Source organism: Hirundo rustica, chromosome 9 (assembly GCF_015227805.2).
Source record: "Hirundo rustica isolate bHirRus1 chromosome 9, bHirRus1.pri.v3, whole genome shotgun sequence".
NCBI lineage: Eukaryota > Metazoa > Chordata > Aves > Passeriformes > Hirundinidae > Hirundo > Hirundo rustica.
In genome coordinates this window covers 13,375,057-13,391,830 of record NC_053458.1, presented here as the reverse complement: position 1 = coordinate 13,391,830, position 16,774 = coordinate 13,375,057, and the positions used below count along the sequence as shown (strand labels likewise).

Here is a 16,774-nt window from a genome sequence, read left to right as displayed (position 1 = left end):
TGATTAGACAAGTGGAAAAGCTATGATGTATACTCTATAATAAATGTGAGAGCAAAGAAATAAAAAACATCCTATTAGGAGCTAGCAATAGACAGGAAATAAAAGAACCTGTGTCAAAAAGCAAAAAATTTCAAGAGCAGAACAGAAGTTCAAGGGTGACAAAGAAAAGGATCACAGCCCTTTTGGTGAGTAAATACTTTTAGACAGATATTGATCTAGTGGGCGAAAAACAGTGTGTGCTCTCCTTTGTGAAACAGCACTTACTGGGGGTGATGCATGTGGATGCATGTGATGAGTGGTGAAGAAACAAAGCATTCTTCCATAGCTGGAAATAATTTTGAAAAACTGAGGTATTTTCTGCCTTTATTTTTAATGTCCAGTATTCAAGTCTAAGAATCAACAAACTGAGATACAGAAAGATTCTCTTAAAAATTCAGAAGAGAAATCATGGCTTCACTGAAGTCAGCAAAAACTTTTGCCATTGATTTAACTGAGGCCAGGGCTTCACTGTAGGTTTTACTCTTATGAACAGCAATCTGGTGCTGGTGGCAGAACAAAACATGGCCATGAAGAAATATATCGAAAAAATTCCTGTCTTCTGCTGTCTTCACTTTCTCACCAGTTGAAAATATTATTTATTATGGTCCAATATTGGATTTCATACCTGTTATTTTCTACCAACTGGATAAGTTGACATGGATTCCTTTACTCTTAGGGTCATCTAATGAAAGAAATTGAATATGCATAAATGGGTGAGTTGTCTTGTTTCCTGTGAGGAAATAACACACCAAATCTTGTCATTCCCTACCCCCCAACTGTTCAATTATTCGTTACCTGTTGAGAGAAAATTGATTAAGTAGTGAGCATTAAATTTAGCAATGATTCTACAAGAAGGAGTGCATGGATGTGGAACAGCACTGGCTCTGCGATAAGGTAATAAAACAGAGGGGGTGAGCAGCAGAGAGAAATGGCAGGAAATAGACAACACCAGACACCAACCCTCACTCTGTTCCCATTAACTGGTGCAGGACTGGAATAATCTCACAGACTTCAGTCAAAATATGCTAATTTTGGATTGGCACAAATTGAGTCAAAAATTTATTTGGGCATATCCTTCATGCTTTTCCACTCCCTGATGTAGCAGGACTCCTGCTTGTGTACTGACTTGTAGCTACAATGGAATGATTGTGATAAACTTTCAGTATTTCGGGAAAAATATTCACTGAGAGTTATATCAGGAGGCTGCAGTATTTTTCCATAATTCACCAAAGCCCACTAGGCATCATCCCGATCTCTCAAATGTATGTTAGAGATTTAAATTTCATTCCTGATACTTTTTTCAACCGGATGCTTTTAGTAAGTCAGAATCACATAATGATTTAGGTTGGAAGAGATCTTAAAGATCATCTGCTTCCACCTTCCCTGCCATGGTCAGGGAGCCTTTCACTAGACCAGGCTATGTAGAAGTCCTGATGTCTCTAGCCCCCAGGACTCTCAAACTGCAGAACTCTGAGCAGATCCACAGCTGGTGAACCTCTGTTTATTTGGAGCCACCACTTTTTTCTTGCCAAGAATATTTAATACTTTATTCTGTGGCACACAGCAGCATGCTGAATTACAATGTCACTTGGAGAAGCTTTAGATCATTCATCCTGTTTGTGAGGACAAGTGAAAACTAAATATTTGATATGCAGAAGCCCTTTCCCTTGCCTGCTTTAAGCATCATCACCATTCATTCAGCAGAATGTACCTTTTCTGTAAGCAAGTGGCGCTGGGCACTTGAAGATGTGAGGCTGAATTTAACTTGGTACTATCCATGGAGTACATGAATCAATGCAAAAAAAAAAAAAAAAAAAAAAAAAAAAAAAAAAGTCCTTTAAAGTGCTGCATTTGCAGATGGAAGTCCTTTAAATTGCAGTATTTGCAGATGGATACCTTCATAAGCCTGTTCCTGGCTGGTGTTCCTGATTCTTGCACAGAGCATTTTAAGAGCAGTCTGTCTGTATCTTCCCAATGAACAGAGACCTTGAAAGCCATTCTATTCCTGATGCATTTAATCAGAAACATCTGAAACAGATATTATTTTCTGCATCACAGAGTGAAAAAAAAAAAATAGTTTTTATTGGAAGGAAAACTTTATCTAAATAGTTTATCTAAGTAGTAAGTTTGCAAGCATTTAGAATCTGATTGCAACTAGTTGCTGGAAGACTCCTTTCAAATTACTAAAACCTACGAATCAGTATGCAAAGACACAAATCAAACAAGACTGGTATTATTTGAACAATTTTCCAGATCCCAATTCCTCTCCTCTAAAAATATATATTTGATGTTTCCTTTTCCTGACAAATGCAAATCAAATATTAACTGATTACATTTTAATGCAGTCATTATACTCTTTGAAAGGGTTGAGGAGCAGGCAAAAAAAAGAAGAAGAGTTGTTTGTTTTCACCAGGGGAACCAAGTTCTTTTCTATGTGTATGTTTAATGAGTGAATCAGACTGCTTTAGCACATGATTGCCTAGATCGATAATTATTCAAGAAACAATACCGTCTTGGGAAAATCTGTGGTAATAAAAAAGAAATCTGGATAGGCTGAGTAACTTTTTCAGGCAGATATTTATCTTCAAATGAAGATATTTTTTGTACAGTTTCTAGTCTTTACAAAATGCATTATTGGTTGGTTAAAAAACCATCAGATTGTTAGTGTTTAGAGTCTGGAGTTCAGGGTGGCAGTGAGATAAAGCACTAATGGATGGTATGCTCAGATTCATAGCTGGGAAGATTGTTAGGCTTTAAGTATAATGTCAAAGGGGCAATACGAGCTGAATCTACACATCTCTACTCTAGTGACAATTGTTACCATTACCAATATGAATAGATAGCAGGTTCTAATTAAAGTTACAAGCCAGAGGGAATAAGCATTAAGAAAGAAAAGAATAATTCCATGAATAAATAGCACTTGATTTATCAGTTCACAGAAAAGGTCTAAAAATTAGTGTTTTAAATTACAGCATCTGTCAAACCACAGAACAATGACCAAGCTGATCTAATTAGAACACTTACAACTATAAGCATATTCTTATCTTGACATGGGGAGGCCAAGCAGTCTCATAAGTGCCAGCTAATGTGCATCAAACTTTTGCTGAGACCTAGAAGAACCTCCCCTGCAGCAGCTACCTGCTTGCTTCGATTGTTAGACTATACAGAACTTAGCTTCATGCACTTTCTGCATCTGCATTAAAAGAATCTTCTGTGTGCTCACCATGAGCTGGATCATGAAAGCAAGTTACACAGCATTGTGTAGGGCTGTAACTGTAGGTTCTCCTTCTTTATATATAGGCGCCACTTTTGCTTACTTTTAGTATTCAGTCAGGACAGTAATCCTTTAAATATGAGAGAAACATTGTCTCTGCAGGTACTTTTAGAACTTCTAAGAAGGGACATAGAACAGATTGCTTAAGTGATGCTGAAGAGTAGAGTACTGTGGTATTTACAGCACCCCAGCATGGGTAGCATTGCCTTGCTGGTACTAATCAGCATAGTTCTCAGGGAAGGGTGTATTCGTAGCTTTAGAAAACTTGCCTGGATTGCTTATGGGGAGCCTGTGCTAAGGCAAATCCCTAATCAACTTTCTCTTGCTAGGTGTTTTGACTATTTCCTTAATTTTCTGTGATTTTTGTGAGTGGTAGAGATTTAGTCCACTGAAGTAAGTTATTTTTGTCAAACTGGATTTTAAAAGTATATTGAAAATTTCAATATATTGGAATGAAAAATTTCTTGACTGCTGTCTGTAAGCATATTGTGATCTGGCAAGGCTAGGTCAAATACATGAATCAACAAGTTAGAAGAGTTAGAAATGGCTCTCTGAAGTATTTTGCCAAATTACCCAGATAGATTGACACTACTGAGATTTTTCGATCTTGCCCTGAATGGGCAGCAGCTTGTAGTGCCAAAGAAGAGAAATGAGAAAGGGTAAAATTAATTCTGCACTTCATTTGCTTTATATTGTCCCTTTGTTTTCTTCTCCATCTGTCTGTATTCCCCTTCCTCCCCAGCTTTTGAAAAAAGGTCCAGGCTCTTCAGGCAACCTCTAATGTACGTGGAAACCTTCATTTTTTGTACAAACTTGCACGTTCGGGCTTTGTCACTGAGATAGCCCTGTCATCAGTTATTTCAGCTATGTTCTCCTCAGGGAGGATGTTAGCAGTAGGTTCACACTAAGCCACTCCTGCCTGAGGGAAACGGAGGCCGAGAGCCGCAGGCGGCGTTTGCGGCCGTGGCGCGGCTGTGGCGGAGCGCGGGCCCGGCGGGCAGCCAGTGCCCGGGAGCGGCTGGGCACTGCAGGCTGAGGGCTGCCCACTGCCAGCCCCGGCCTGGCTCCCTGAGCTGGGAGCGTCCTGAGGGCCCCTCGGGGCAGCAGTGCCCGCCTTTGGCTGGAGAGCACCTCGCACCGCCTTGCAGGGCCCCTGGCACGGTCAGGGGCACCAACACGGCATGGCCCCTCTGCCCCTCACGCCGTGTGGGCCTGGGAGGGACACCGGGCCAAAACCCGTGCTGCTTCTGAGTACAGGCAGGAGTTGAGAAAGTGACCCTTTCTCAAAAGGAACTATATACTTGGTGTGCTCCCAGCCTTCAGCTTCCACATGTTTGGAAAAAAAAAAGAAAAAAAAAAAAAAAAAAAGAAAAAAAAAAAAAAAAAAGGGAGAAATTTTAGCACCTGTTTCCCGTAGCAGAAGGATACACATAGGCTCACAGAGATTTGGAAAGATTGTCAAATGCAGCTCCCACTGCAGCGATCTAGCTAGAGTAAGGGCAGATCCATGGGTGCTGCAGAGCTCTGGTGGCATTTTTCACAGTTACTCCAGGCTAGTTACTGTCAAGACGTCAACTTCATCCCAGAAAGGAAGGAGCTCCTTTGTAACCCGATTCCTGGATTACGGCATTCAGGGCACAGCACGGCGCTGGCAGGCACAGCAAGGCTGTGTCACTGCTCATGGTTCCTGGCTGCAATGATAGGGCTGCACACGCACAGTCACCAAACTTGGGACGATAAAAAGCCTTTACTGACAAAAACATACATGTCTTCCAGATTAGAATTAATTCTGTCCCTGAAGTAATGTCTGCTGTACCTGGGATTTAAGTGCCTAAATTCACCAAAGTTTCACTTTGAGCAGTGAAGTGTTTTTTGGGTCTGACATCCAGCAGATCTACATTTAAGCAAAAACTGCAGAGGAAACATTGCCAAAAGAGTTGTAACTGCTTAGGGCAAGAAAACTGTGCCTCTCTAACGCACTAAAATTAAGTCAGTCGTGCAGCTGTTGAGACTAGAGGGAATGGTTGATGTAATTTATTCGGATTTAAAAAAGAAAAAAAAAAAATCCATATAAAAATATCCCTACCAAGAAGCCATTAAAGCAAATGCGTATTAAGGAAGTGAGAGCTAAAGCAGTTGTGCATTAGAAACTAAGAGGTAGAGCAGGATTAAATGGTTGATTTTTTTAGCATGGCAAAAAGCTAATGGTATAGTGCCCCTACACTGTTCAACAGGTGTTGTCTGAAAATGGGCATGAACGTGCTGCTGGGGAGGTGGCAGTGTTTGCTTCAGCAGAGAATTTCTTCAGTTAATCAGAACTAGGGAAGATTGTGATTAACCTGGGTTAACAAAGTGAATAAATGGGCAGTGTGATGCAGATGAAATGTGGTGCTGAGAAATGCAAGATTGGGCACACATTCAAGAGAATAATTCAAAGTATTTGTAGGTTTTCTGGGCTTGACCGTAACTATTTAGGTCATTACTTAGTCTGACCAGCCTAGTGGAATAGTGTGTTGTGAAGGGATCCTATGAAAACAAAAGTGAGGCCATGGGGGGTGGCAGTAGCACAGAATAGAAGATAAAACTCCCATCCATAAATCAACATGAACAAATCACCCATAATTCTTGCCATATCTCTTAAAGCATACTGACAAAAAGTAACTCTGAAAACTGGCAACTAAATAATTAGAGAGGTGGAGGATGCTGAAAACAAGGGTTTGTTTAGAAAGAAATTAAGTAATAGGAGATAGAGGGCAAGTATTTAAAACAATGAGTGGAGTTAAGAATACAAGCTTAGAAGCTTTTATTTATATTGCTAGTGCAAAAATAAAGAAGCAAAGTGATATATTTAAAGAGAATTAAAATTAATTATTTTCATGAGAACCTCATTAACCTTTGGGAATCATTCTGTGAAGCAATCATGGAGGCGAAATATTCAGCAGCATTGTGTTATTTTAAAACAATTCTAATGCTACAATAGGACTGGAACAGTTATTCCAATGCTATCTATGAGATACAGCTTCTCCATTAAAAAAGCCCATACAGGTACTAACCTGATGCCTCCTCTTTGGGAACCTGAGCATTTATTGTGCATTGATGTTAGGCAGCTTTGCTGCCTAAACTTTGAACTGGTTGGCAGTGGCAAGTCTACATTGTGCTAGGGCTCCTACTTCACCCTATAAAAGGAGGCGTGTACCCAAGGAAGAAATGGTTCAGTACACAAACTTTGCTGTAGAAAAAAATTCTTTTTGGAGCTACCTATTCTGAGTGTAATTTATGCAACTGCGACTTCCCCCATCTGGGATTCCAGAATGATGTCTGCAGCAGCTGGTGCATTATATTGAATGGTCCTTTAAAATCTCCTTGCTGCTGAGTTGAGGCTTGTGTGATTTTCAGTAGCATTTATAACCACTCAGGCTGCACCATGGTGAGATCTGCTGCACATGCCAGGAACTTTGATGGGGAGCGGCTGAGATTAATGATGACATAATACACTAAGAAGAGATATTAATGCTCTTAGGCATGAATTAATGAAATACCATTGAGAATTTATCCTGCATGAATAAAAGGATTTGGAAGTTGTTGTTCTGAAAACCACATGAAGATTTTACTGACAAAACCCCAAACACTCTGTTGAAATAGACAGGGTCCTAATGAACCCTTACTCCAGACTTTTGACAGAGCCAGGTGATCGAGCAGGAGCCCTTAACTGAAGTCCAATTGATTTACAGAGTTATTGTGTAAATGAAAGACACAGGTCTCTTGCTTACAGGGTTGTGACAGTGATAATTTATTTCTCCAACTCAGTGCAAAGCTGGATTACAAACTGTGGTGTCACTGTGGAGTAGAGACCCAGCATACCAGTGGCATCCACAAACCTGGGATCCTCATCCCACAGTGCAGCCATGCTGCAAGATCCTTGTTTACTGAAATGGTAGCACTGCTCTTCATAAATGTGGAAGGTGATTGTCATAATTTATTTTTAAAAAAATTAAGGAATGCTTTACTGTGATCTCTCTGGGGTGTCCTTGCAGGATTTCTGAAGAACTGAAGGACTACTGCTGAATCCCATAATTTTAAATTCTTCATTGTTCCCTAGAATTAGTGAATTAAAATATTGTGTGTATATCTATATATACATATATGATTGTCTACCTGTAGCTTCTCCTGATTTTGAAAAGTAATTTTATTCCGGGATAAAACATTACACTGCTGTATGTTGTCATATAATCAAATCTAGAAGAGAAGCTTTGTTATTTTTTGAAGTAAAGTGGAATAACACCAGCTACAGTACACAGAGACTGTTTACTTTTTTTTTTTGTTGCTCTGTTAATGTCTGTTCCAAGTAGTTAAAAAAAACCCCAATCCTTAAAACTTAGGACATTAAGTATGACACATATTTTATCCATAATTTATGGCAATTTGAAACACCTTTTATTGCCTACATAAGTGAATATATGTAAACTTTATTAATAACTTCATTTCAAATTTAAAATAATCAAAGGTGTATTGTAGAATTTACAGATAAAGGTTAGTTTTAACTAAAAAGGTATTACCAGTGTTGCATTTCTTCATGTTATGGTTCACTTACGTGGAATTGAGACGTATTTTATATTAAACAATGCATAGCACCATTATACAACAGTTCACTAAATGCACATCCCATTCAATCTTTTGTAGGAATTAATATACCTGGACTGAAGTTACAAGGAAGAACTGAACTGAGCCAGGAGGGTTAACACTGACACTAGCAGGAGATTACCAGCCATAAGAATATTACAGCTCTTCTGAAAGACAGTGCCTAAAATAGCAACATACCATGGGCACCATCATAGGAACTGGTTAACTGATGACCCTGAAGAAACACTTGTTTCCATTAATTCTGCTGCCATTATTTCGCTATTCTTGAACTCTTCCTCTGAATTCTTCTGTCCTTCTGATCCCGAGACAAGATGGCAGGAATGTTAGAAGAGAACATAAATTACAATAAGCTGCCAACTATATAATTATACTGGAACCTACTATACTGAGAAATTACACCAACAAAAATTTGGCAATGTATTGGCTGCTAGCTTAACACAGGACACTCACTAGCTCAACATTAAAAAAGACAAACAAACAAAAAACCCCACCCCAGGCTCACTAAAAAGCAACATCTACGTTACAAAGAAGCTAACAAAAGAATTCCCTTATGATACTTAGGTTCGGCTGGTTCATCTTAGGTTCATCAGCTGCTTTTTCTTGTTTTATGAATTCTTGTTACATTTGCAATTGAATATGTATTTAAGATCACAATGCTACAAACCTTTATCCAGTATGTAGTTTTGCCATGTTTAGTTAGACACAAAGGAGTAACTGCTCGAAATAAGGTTGAAGATTCTGCAGAAAGTTGGTGATGTTATTAGGTCATGTGTACTGCAATTACTTGAGTACCATATTTTTGAAATCCTTAAGAACATGATTTCCTAGGTAGAAGGCAGTAAGTATGCTTTTGCCAGACAAAGGGAATAATTTTTGCTCCAAGGAGTCTTGTGCACCTGGAATCAGAACTATGTCCTGTTTCATAGAGACTTCAGATTTTTAAAGCATCTCTACTAAACAGAAGTAAACCATTTCTGATAAAATTTTATATGTTTCAGTGACTCTACTGCAAACACAGGAACTTTTCATGTTAAGGAACTTATTGGCAAGAGTTGCCAGTGGCTGATGGTGGAAGATGCTTTTTAACTCATGAACAATTGCTACAGTGTCACAGTCCTGAACAGATATATTAAGGTTACCTGAACCCCATGGTTCCATCTCAACCTGGATTTTAATTTTTCAGAGTTTGAACCTTCTCAACAGTGGGAAGTCTCGCCCAACATTCTTCTGAAATGCAATCTTCTTAAAAATGCATTGACTTATTTTCCAAAAGCACTTTATACATTCCAATGCATTGGAAGGTAACGATACAGCTTTCAAGTGCATTTTTGCTGTTATCATGCAGAAAGTCACAGTGGCCACACATGACACTGTGGCCTCTGTGATGATGGGGCATTAATTTGAGTTATTTGAAAGAACAAAGTTTTGGAAGTGGTGACAAATGCACTCCTTGATGCTATCTTTGAAAGGCCCTGGATGAGAGGAACAAAAGAGGCTTGGGAATCAACACAACAAAGATTTCAGACCTCCAATTTAACTACTGATTTGTAGATAACATCTTGGGCATCAGCTGCCTTCTGCAGTTCTCTAGCTTGATAAAAATAGGGACAGTCATGCTTATTTATCTAACACAAACCAGTGCCATGATGGATGAATTATTTAGATAGCACTCAGAGTGCTAGCCAAATGCTGCTTATTTGTGTTTTCCCCACTACAACAATGTATCTTCATCGCTGATAATTAACCGCTAATTACTGTTGCCAAGAATATGATAGCTGTGTTTACCACCTCATTTTTAATTTCAGTGCAGATGCCTACTTAAAAGTTATATAAATATATGAATTTACAGTACATTTTCCTAATGACCCGGCTTTATTTGGGTTTGATCCTATTCAGTTGAATAGTATTTAAAAATAGTAAAGATGACCTGTCTTCTGTAGAGCTACAGACAGTTTCTGTTGAATTCTTGGCACTTTAATCAGGAAATGTAAAGATGCCAGCCTAGGCAGGACACATCTGGGTTGAAGGACTGCTCATGCCAATTATGCTTCGTACATAATGATGCACATTTTACCTATTTGGAAAAAAAATTCACATTTATTTACTGTCAAACAGGTGTTAAACTTTACACTGGATATTAGTGATGGGCTCATTATTAACAGGTTTACACAAAGGGATGAAAAAAGCAGAATTTTGTTGAAACAATTTACATTTCACTTGATTTTTTATCATAAAATAAATTAATTACTAAATATAGGCAGAAGGAATATGGAAGAGTTATAGTTATGTTTTATTTTTTTTTTTAAAGGACAGGCACCTTTTATTCACGAGAAAGCTTGTGAGAAGTGTCCAGTGTCCCCTTTACCCCTTACCACCCAACCCTGATTAAAGAATGAACAGGGAATTGAGTTACAATCTTTGTTAGCTATATCAAATTTGTGCAAGGCTTGGCATAATTGGCTTCTAAAACAATTTTCTCCCCAAATCATGGTGGTTTTTTTGGCAATAAAAATTCAAAACTTAAAAATATAAACTAACTTGTCAAAGCAGAACACTGTTTACAGTGAAAAAATAAGTGAAAACAGGTAGAACTTGCATTTTAAACAAACTATCGTACTATGAACAGTGTAAGAAAAACAGCTTATAACATATGTGCAACCAAGAGCTTTTCACAATATTTTCTTCAAACTCTTTAAAATTATTTTTTAATGACAATTATATTTCAGTTGGACACAAATGTATTTATTTTACCCTAGCAATAGAACAAAATATAATTTCTTTAGCCATATTTTCATGAGAACGGTTCATTGTACAGTTGAGGAAATATATGAAATAAGGCCTGTGGCTTGATTGCTAGTGGTTAGACATGTATTCAATCTTTGCCCTAATGGAAAAGATTTGCAGTGAACTGCAAACTGATGCAGAATATCTCTCCTGCTTTTGCAAGTCTTGTCAGGAATAGTAAGGTACAGTAAATTTGTCCCACAGGATTTTAAAGCCTACGCCTTGTATATAATACAATGTAGGCCTAGGAAAAAAAAAAATGGTGCAGCCATATTTACAAATTTAGTTCACAAACTGCTGCAGTAAAATGGCTGGAAAGTGTTTATTTCTCTTTTTTTTCACAATTTTGTTAAATTCAGCAGCAGAAGATATCTTAAATACCTTGTTGGTATTTCTTTTCTTTGTAACAAATAATTCATTTTAGTATACTCTGTGTATATACAAAGTTTTTGTTTTATAAAAATTCACAGAACTGCGAGGTCCAGTCATCCCTGTTACTGGAGAACCACGGGGTCAACAGAATTGTCTCTTCGAGCAGATATGAGGGAGCCTGCATGGGGCCAATTAAGTCTTTTTAATACTTGAATGTGGCCTTTAATATTTCTTTGCTACACTATTAAAGGCTTGTCACCAGTTGCATTTGTCCTTCTCTAACATCTCCTTCCGGAATACATCCTTCCTTGTTAATGGGAATGATATAGCCGTCGCTATTACCCCTGCTGATTTGATAGTACATCTGAAGCTGGTGGCCAGCTCCTAGGTTTGGCATGCTCTTGTAGTAAATGTCCTCATTTTCACTCCTCCTGGAAGGGGAGAGGTCATCTTCAACATCGGGGCTGCTCTCTGGATAGGGAGAGTCTCTGAGGTTGGGCATGCTCGTGTAAAGAGAGTCTCTATTGGGGGATTGGAGGTGGTCGTCGGCCTCGGCTGTCAGCTGTGAGACGTAGCTGTCAGTTCCCTCGGTCTTCACTTTCTTCTGGGGCTGGTACAGAAGGGAGTGAGTCCGCTGAGGGATGAGTGGGGCCTCCAGCTCTTTGTGGTGGAGCTCCAGCCCGGGGGTGTCACTGTGCATCAAAGATGAGGCGTCTGCCACGATGGCGTCATCTTCGCTACTGCTCCCGCCGATCACAGCCTTGGCCGGCAGCGCCCGCTCCAGGTTGTGGTTCTTGCTGCTGCCCCGCAGGTTGTTGTGCACTAACTCTGAAATGATCATTTTCTCAAAAGCTGTATCATTCAGGCTTAGTCCACAGTCTACAACTTGCACGCTGTCGTTATAGTCTCCATTGCGCAATGAGTAGCTGTTGTTAAAATTACCATTTAGCGGTAGAGTATCCATGGCACTTGTATCCCTGGCATTGTTCAGTGAATGTCCTGAAATGGAAAAGGACAGCTCTGGTTATTGCCTGACATGTTTTTATCACCTTTTTTTAATTTTTTTTTTCTTTTTAACAAAGTTCTTTAATGTAGTTCAGGACAAAGTTGTACTTGGAAGTAAAACTTGAGAAAAGTTAGGTTATTGAACATTCCCAAATGTAAACAGTTGCACACCTTATAGGAAAGATGCATTCTAAAAATAGTAATGTGTGTTTCCTGTGGGGAATAGTGGCATTTGAATTTCTTAATTTAGTGTCAATTCTGTGACTTTTCCACAAGGAACTGTTCACTCCATGCCCTTGCATACGTAATGCAAAGCAATTCATTTGGAAACATCTATGCTTTGAAGTACATCACCATGATTTAGAAAAATAAAATTAACAGAATTTGTCCTAAACGACACTAAATTAAAAAAGGAATTAGATCACAGACATAACTGAAGGTAAATGTACAACATAAACCCACATAACTGGCAAGCAACTATTTTAACAACATTTCTAACAATTTTTCCTGGGTTGGTTTTTTTGTTTTTTTGGAGATGAAGTAAAGAAAAGAATGAAAAAAAATGGATAAATACAAAGAATTTATGTTAAACAAGGACAGCCATCTTTCACACTACAGGGACCAGGGCCCACAAGCACCATCCAACAACACGATAGACAGCAGGTGGAATGACTCACTTTGGACAACTCACATCATGTCTGTCTGCTCAGGCTATCTGGCCTAAGAGTAGCTGATATATAAAAGAAAGTAAAATGATTTATTGTAACATGATGAAGAATTACTGAGCTTCTCAGCAACTTAGTCAGAGCAAGGGTTCAGCAAATTAGATTACTAAGCAATAACAGCTTTTCTTTTCCCACTTAATGTAATTTTTTTGCACTAATATTCTGTCTGCCAACAAAGGCCCCAGGCTCCTAAAGGTCAAAGTTTGCCTGCAGTCTGCATCAGTCACAGTGACAGCACTGAATGAACCAGAACAGTTAATTAAGAGTTAGGCCCACAGTTACCATGGGCATGGAAGTCAAATGCAGAAATGTTAGGAATTTCTGTAAGTATGGGTCACAGAAACTAAACCAAAGAATAAATATTAGTTGTGGAATGGGAAGAGGAAATCAGCCAATGGCTGATATCTCATAGCTGTTGAGGGAATGACAGATTGGGTAAGTCTGCTGAAAACATGAAAAGGAGTTTAAGAGGGGGAGAAAATGAAGTCTTATGATGATTAAAATCTTTATGCTTTGGGGTTTGGCTTTTTTCTGATAACTTGATAAAGAAAAGGTTTTCCTATAGACACAAAGACATGTAAACTATGACAGCACAGTGCTTCCCAAGCAAAGGAAAAATAAAAATAAAAATAAAAAAAACTTGGCAAGAAATTAAACAGTCTGAACCATGGAAATCAGATGGTTAGAGCATTTCTAGAAAAGTACTTTATCTACAGATATGTCTGGAAGTAAAGAAAGAATGAAGTGACTTTACTGAAATGAGACTGACCACTGTGAGGCTGCTGCATAATATGCAAGGCTTGGAGGAGTATAAGGGAAAAGTTTTTAGAAAAGATTTTACATTTTCTCATTTTGTGGATTTTTTTTTTCATAATTAAAGCTGCAGCTTATCCTAGAAAATTCAATATTCTCTGGAAATATGGTTTTCAATTAAAAAGAAATTGCATTTTCTCATGAAAAGATTTTTGTCTTCAACTTTAAAAAAATAAGAGTAATAATTTCCAAATAAATTCTGAGCAATTTGCAAGTCATTTTCCATTTGTGCTATTGTTAACTCTTCTCCATGTGTACTGATTTTAATAGTGATGAGGGCTGTTTGAAAGGTCTCTTTAAGCCTTGATTAAACAACTATGTAGTTTTGCAATTTCATGTATGTTCCAAGATTTTTCTTGCAATGGATTTAGCTGTGCAGAACATATGGCATTTATAAAAGTAGACAACACATGGACCACATGCTGGATTCATTTCCCTCATGAAAGTGATTTAATTCTGTAATTTTAATTTTCTTTTCCTCTGCTAAAGAGATATCAAAATACATCTGATAATCCAAAATGAGTTTTCTATGATATACTGCAGAGTTAAGCATGCTAGAATATATTCAAATTGGCTTGATGAGGCAAATTTTGTTGTCCATGATCAGGTAATTAATTTGAAATCTTTCATAGCCTGTAGCAAGATTACTGTAGGAATGTAAAATACAAGTAAATTGTAAAGCATTTCAAAATGACACTGCTTTGGTTTTAAACAGCAAATTATTTCAGCATTGCATAACTTGTGTTACCAATAGGGTTTGCTACAGACCTCATAGTATTTCCCAAAATGCAGTATCAAGTACTTTTCGAATGTGGAAACATTTTATTTGCAAATTGTGAACCACTTGCCCGCTGAGTCTACTTCATGACCGCTAGTTATGTTTTAATTGTGCCCATTAAAAATCATGCTGAAAAAATTTACATTTGATAGGCAAAGTTAAGTTTTACTCCCATACTTGTCTCTCTGTAGGTTGCTAGAGGAAAGCATAAGGAAAGTAAGAAAACAAGAGAATGAAAATAGAAACTACAGTTCAGTTAAAAAGGAGACTTGAAATAAAAACTGGAAACAAGGTTTTATGAGCTCTTTTTCAAAGATTTATCATTCTATTTACACTAAAGTGATCTTAGGACTCATTAAACAGTATCTGCAAGATATTTACTGATGAACAGCAACGTTGCTCAAAAAAGCAAGTAGATAATGTAACAACAAAATGTTAGGTAAATGATGACACCCTTTATTTCTACAGAACTAAACTGTTCTAACTGTTAATGTCAAGATTTTCCTAGAGGAAAATGATCTCCCATAAAGCTGCACTATACTATAGTTTAGATCTGCTTGACGCTGGATACAATTTTCTACACCGGGGGATCCAAAGGCGCCAAGATGCCCTGCACTGCTTTAGTATCTCATCCATTCCATAAGCAGGGTTTTCTCAGCAAGCTTTAGAGTCAACCTTATATTGCATAGACATGATACCTCTAAGTGATATCTATCTTGAAGATGGGCTCTCAGACCATGTGGTGTCAGTCCTTTAATAGTATATTAAGATTTATGCCACCTGTGTTAAAAACATGGATAATTATTGGTAAATACTGTTAGGGCAAAGGCATTACTATAATATAGTGCAGTTTTACAAGCTGACATTGGCAACACTGTATTTCAGAAATTCAGACTGTATAGCTGGGGTATTGCAACTTGAGTTACTATCTAGGGAAAAGAGGGAATTTGGAGGGAGCCAAGAAAAGCAGTTTATTCAGGAAGTATAAGCACACCTGGTGAGTTAAACACAGGAGCTGAAGGGGCATTGCATACAACTGTTTCTGCGAGCAATGTGTTATAGGGGTTGTTAGTGCCGTGTGGTCGAAGAAGAGGGTTTGTTAGTAGGTAATTGCCAGTCATTCCTAAAGCAAAAGAAACAGAAAGAAAAATGTCAGTTCCTTAATTTTAGCCTGACAGTTTCAATAAAGAATAATTTTTATTCATCATGAATCACATAGGATTTCTAAAATGTAATTCAGCTGAAAATTTCTGGATGTATTTGAGCTATGCACTGGAAATGGAAGCAGGAAAATACAGTTAGATTCCAGTAATTCACAGGTGCTGTCCAAATCCCCAAAGTAAACATCTAGTGAAAGTGATATTTACTGATGTATACAAAATCACTGTTACACAAGAGCAGCAATTAAATGTTTAGAGATCAAGGTACTACATAAAGCTATTAGAACTTTAAAAATGATCATAAGAAACAGTTCTGTCCAGAATTGAGAGAACTGAATTTCTCAAACTGAAAGGTATTGAAAAACCTCTTATGACAGGATCAGAGCTGTTACTGACTTTATTAAAAACACACAGATAGTGGAGGGGAGTCGCTGTTTTCAAACAGACAGTGGATGACAAATTGCAAGAAGCATATCTTAGTATATGCAAAAGTATGCATGCTGAGGGGAAAGCAAAATATTTGCTCTAAGAAATCAGAGCATTCACATTTTCTCCTGGGACATTCATGCTGCAAACGTATCTGCCAGGTTTTAAAAAAACAATCCCTCCAACGACAAATTTCTTTAAACTACCAGTTTACAGTGTAAGACAAAGAAAAATGCTACATGAACAGACTCTTTTAAACTCTTGTAAACTCAAGTTTGCACGTTAATGCAACACCATTTAAACAACTCCCAGAATGATCAGAAAAAAACCCAACATATTTTGAGAAATTATTAAGAAGTTAATTAATCTCTGATTTCTAGCGACTACAAGAAAAATGCTGTGATTTAAAAATTATTTAAACATTTCAATAAGATAAAATTCAAGATTCTTTTTTATTACTTTGCAAAGCAGTACTTCAGGATTAGTGTACTACAGACCCAAGGACAATTAAAGAGACAGCTGTATTTTTATAGTATAAATATTTTTATTTGGCAAGGGATGATATCTATTCCAAATATTAATGCCTTTTTACTCCCAGAGCTACTTAGTAGTACAAATGAGCAGAAATTTCTAACACTCAGAGAATTATGGTCTGACTATGCTAATCTTATTTGAAAGTTTGTATTAGCGATCAACTAAAAAAATTACCGTAGCTTTTTCCATTGTAAAGTACTTCTTATTAGAAATAATAACTGAA

General features: G+C 37.6%; 1 protein-coding gene across 20 annotated transcripts in view; it reads right to left on the bottom strand.

The window, feature by feature from the left end:
- Positions 1-10,037: 10,037 nt before the first annotated feature.
- The window catches only part of ADGRL2 (adhesion G protein-coupled receptor L2), a 176,487-nt gene continuing 169,750 nt past the window's right edge, over positions 10,038-16,774 (bottom strand). For 6 of the 20 annotated variants that reach the window (XM_058421831.1, XM_058421835.1, XM_058421834.1 and 3 more), the window contains 3 exons: positions 15,426-15,554; positions 14,609-14,626; positions 10,038-12,109 (listed from right to left, as the gene is read on the bottom strand). In XM_058421831.1, coding sequence (XP_058277814.1) covers positions 11,355-12,109; positions 14,609-14,626; positions 15,426-15,554 — 902 coding nt within the window. In that variant the 3' untranslated portion in view covers positions 10,038-11,354. Of the gene's footprint in view, positions 12,110-12,792; positions 12,846-14,574; positions 14,627-15,425; positions 15,555-16,774 lie in introns of all 20 variants that reach the window. The other 14 variants (XM_058421839.1, XM_058421841.1, XM_058421840.1 and 11 more) reach the window with 6 other exon arrangements.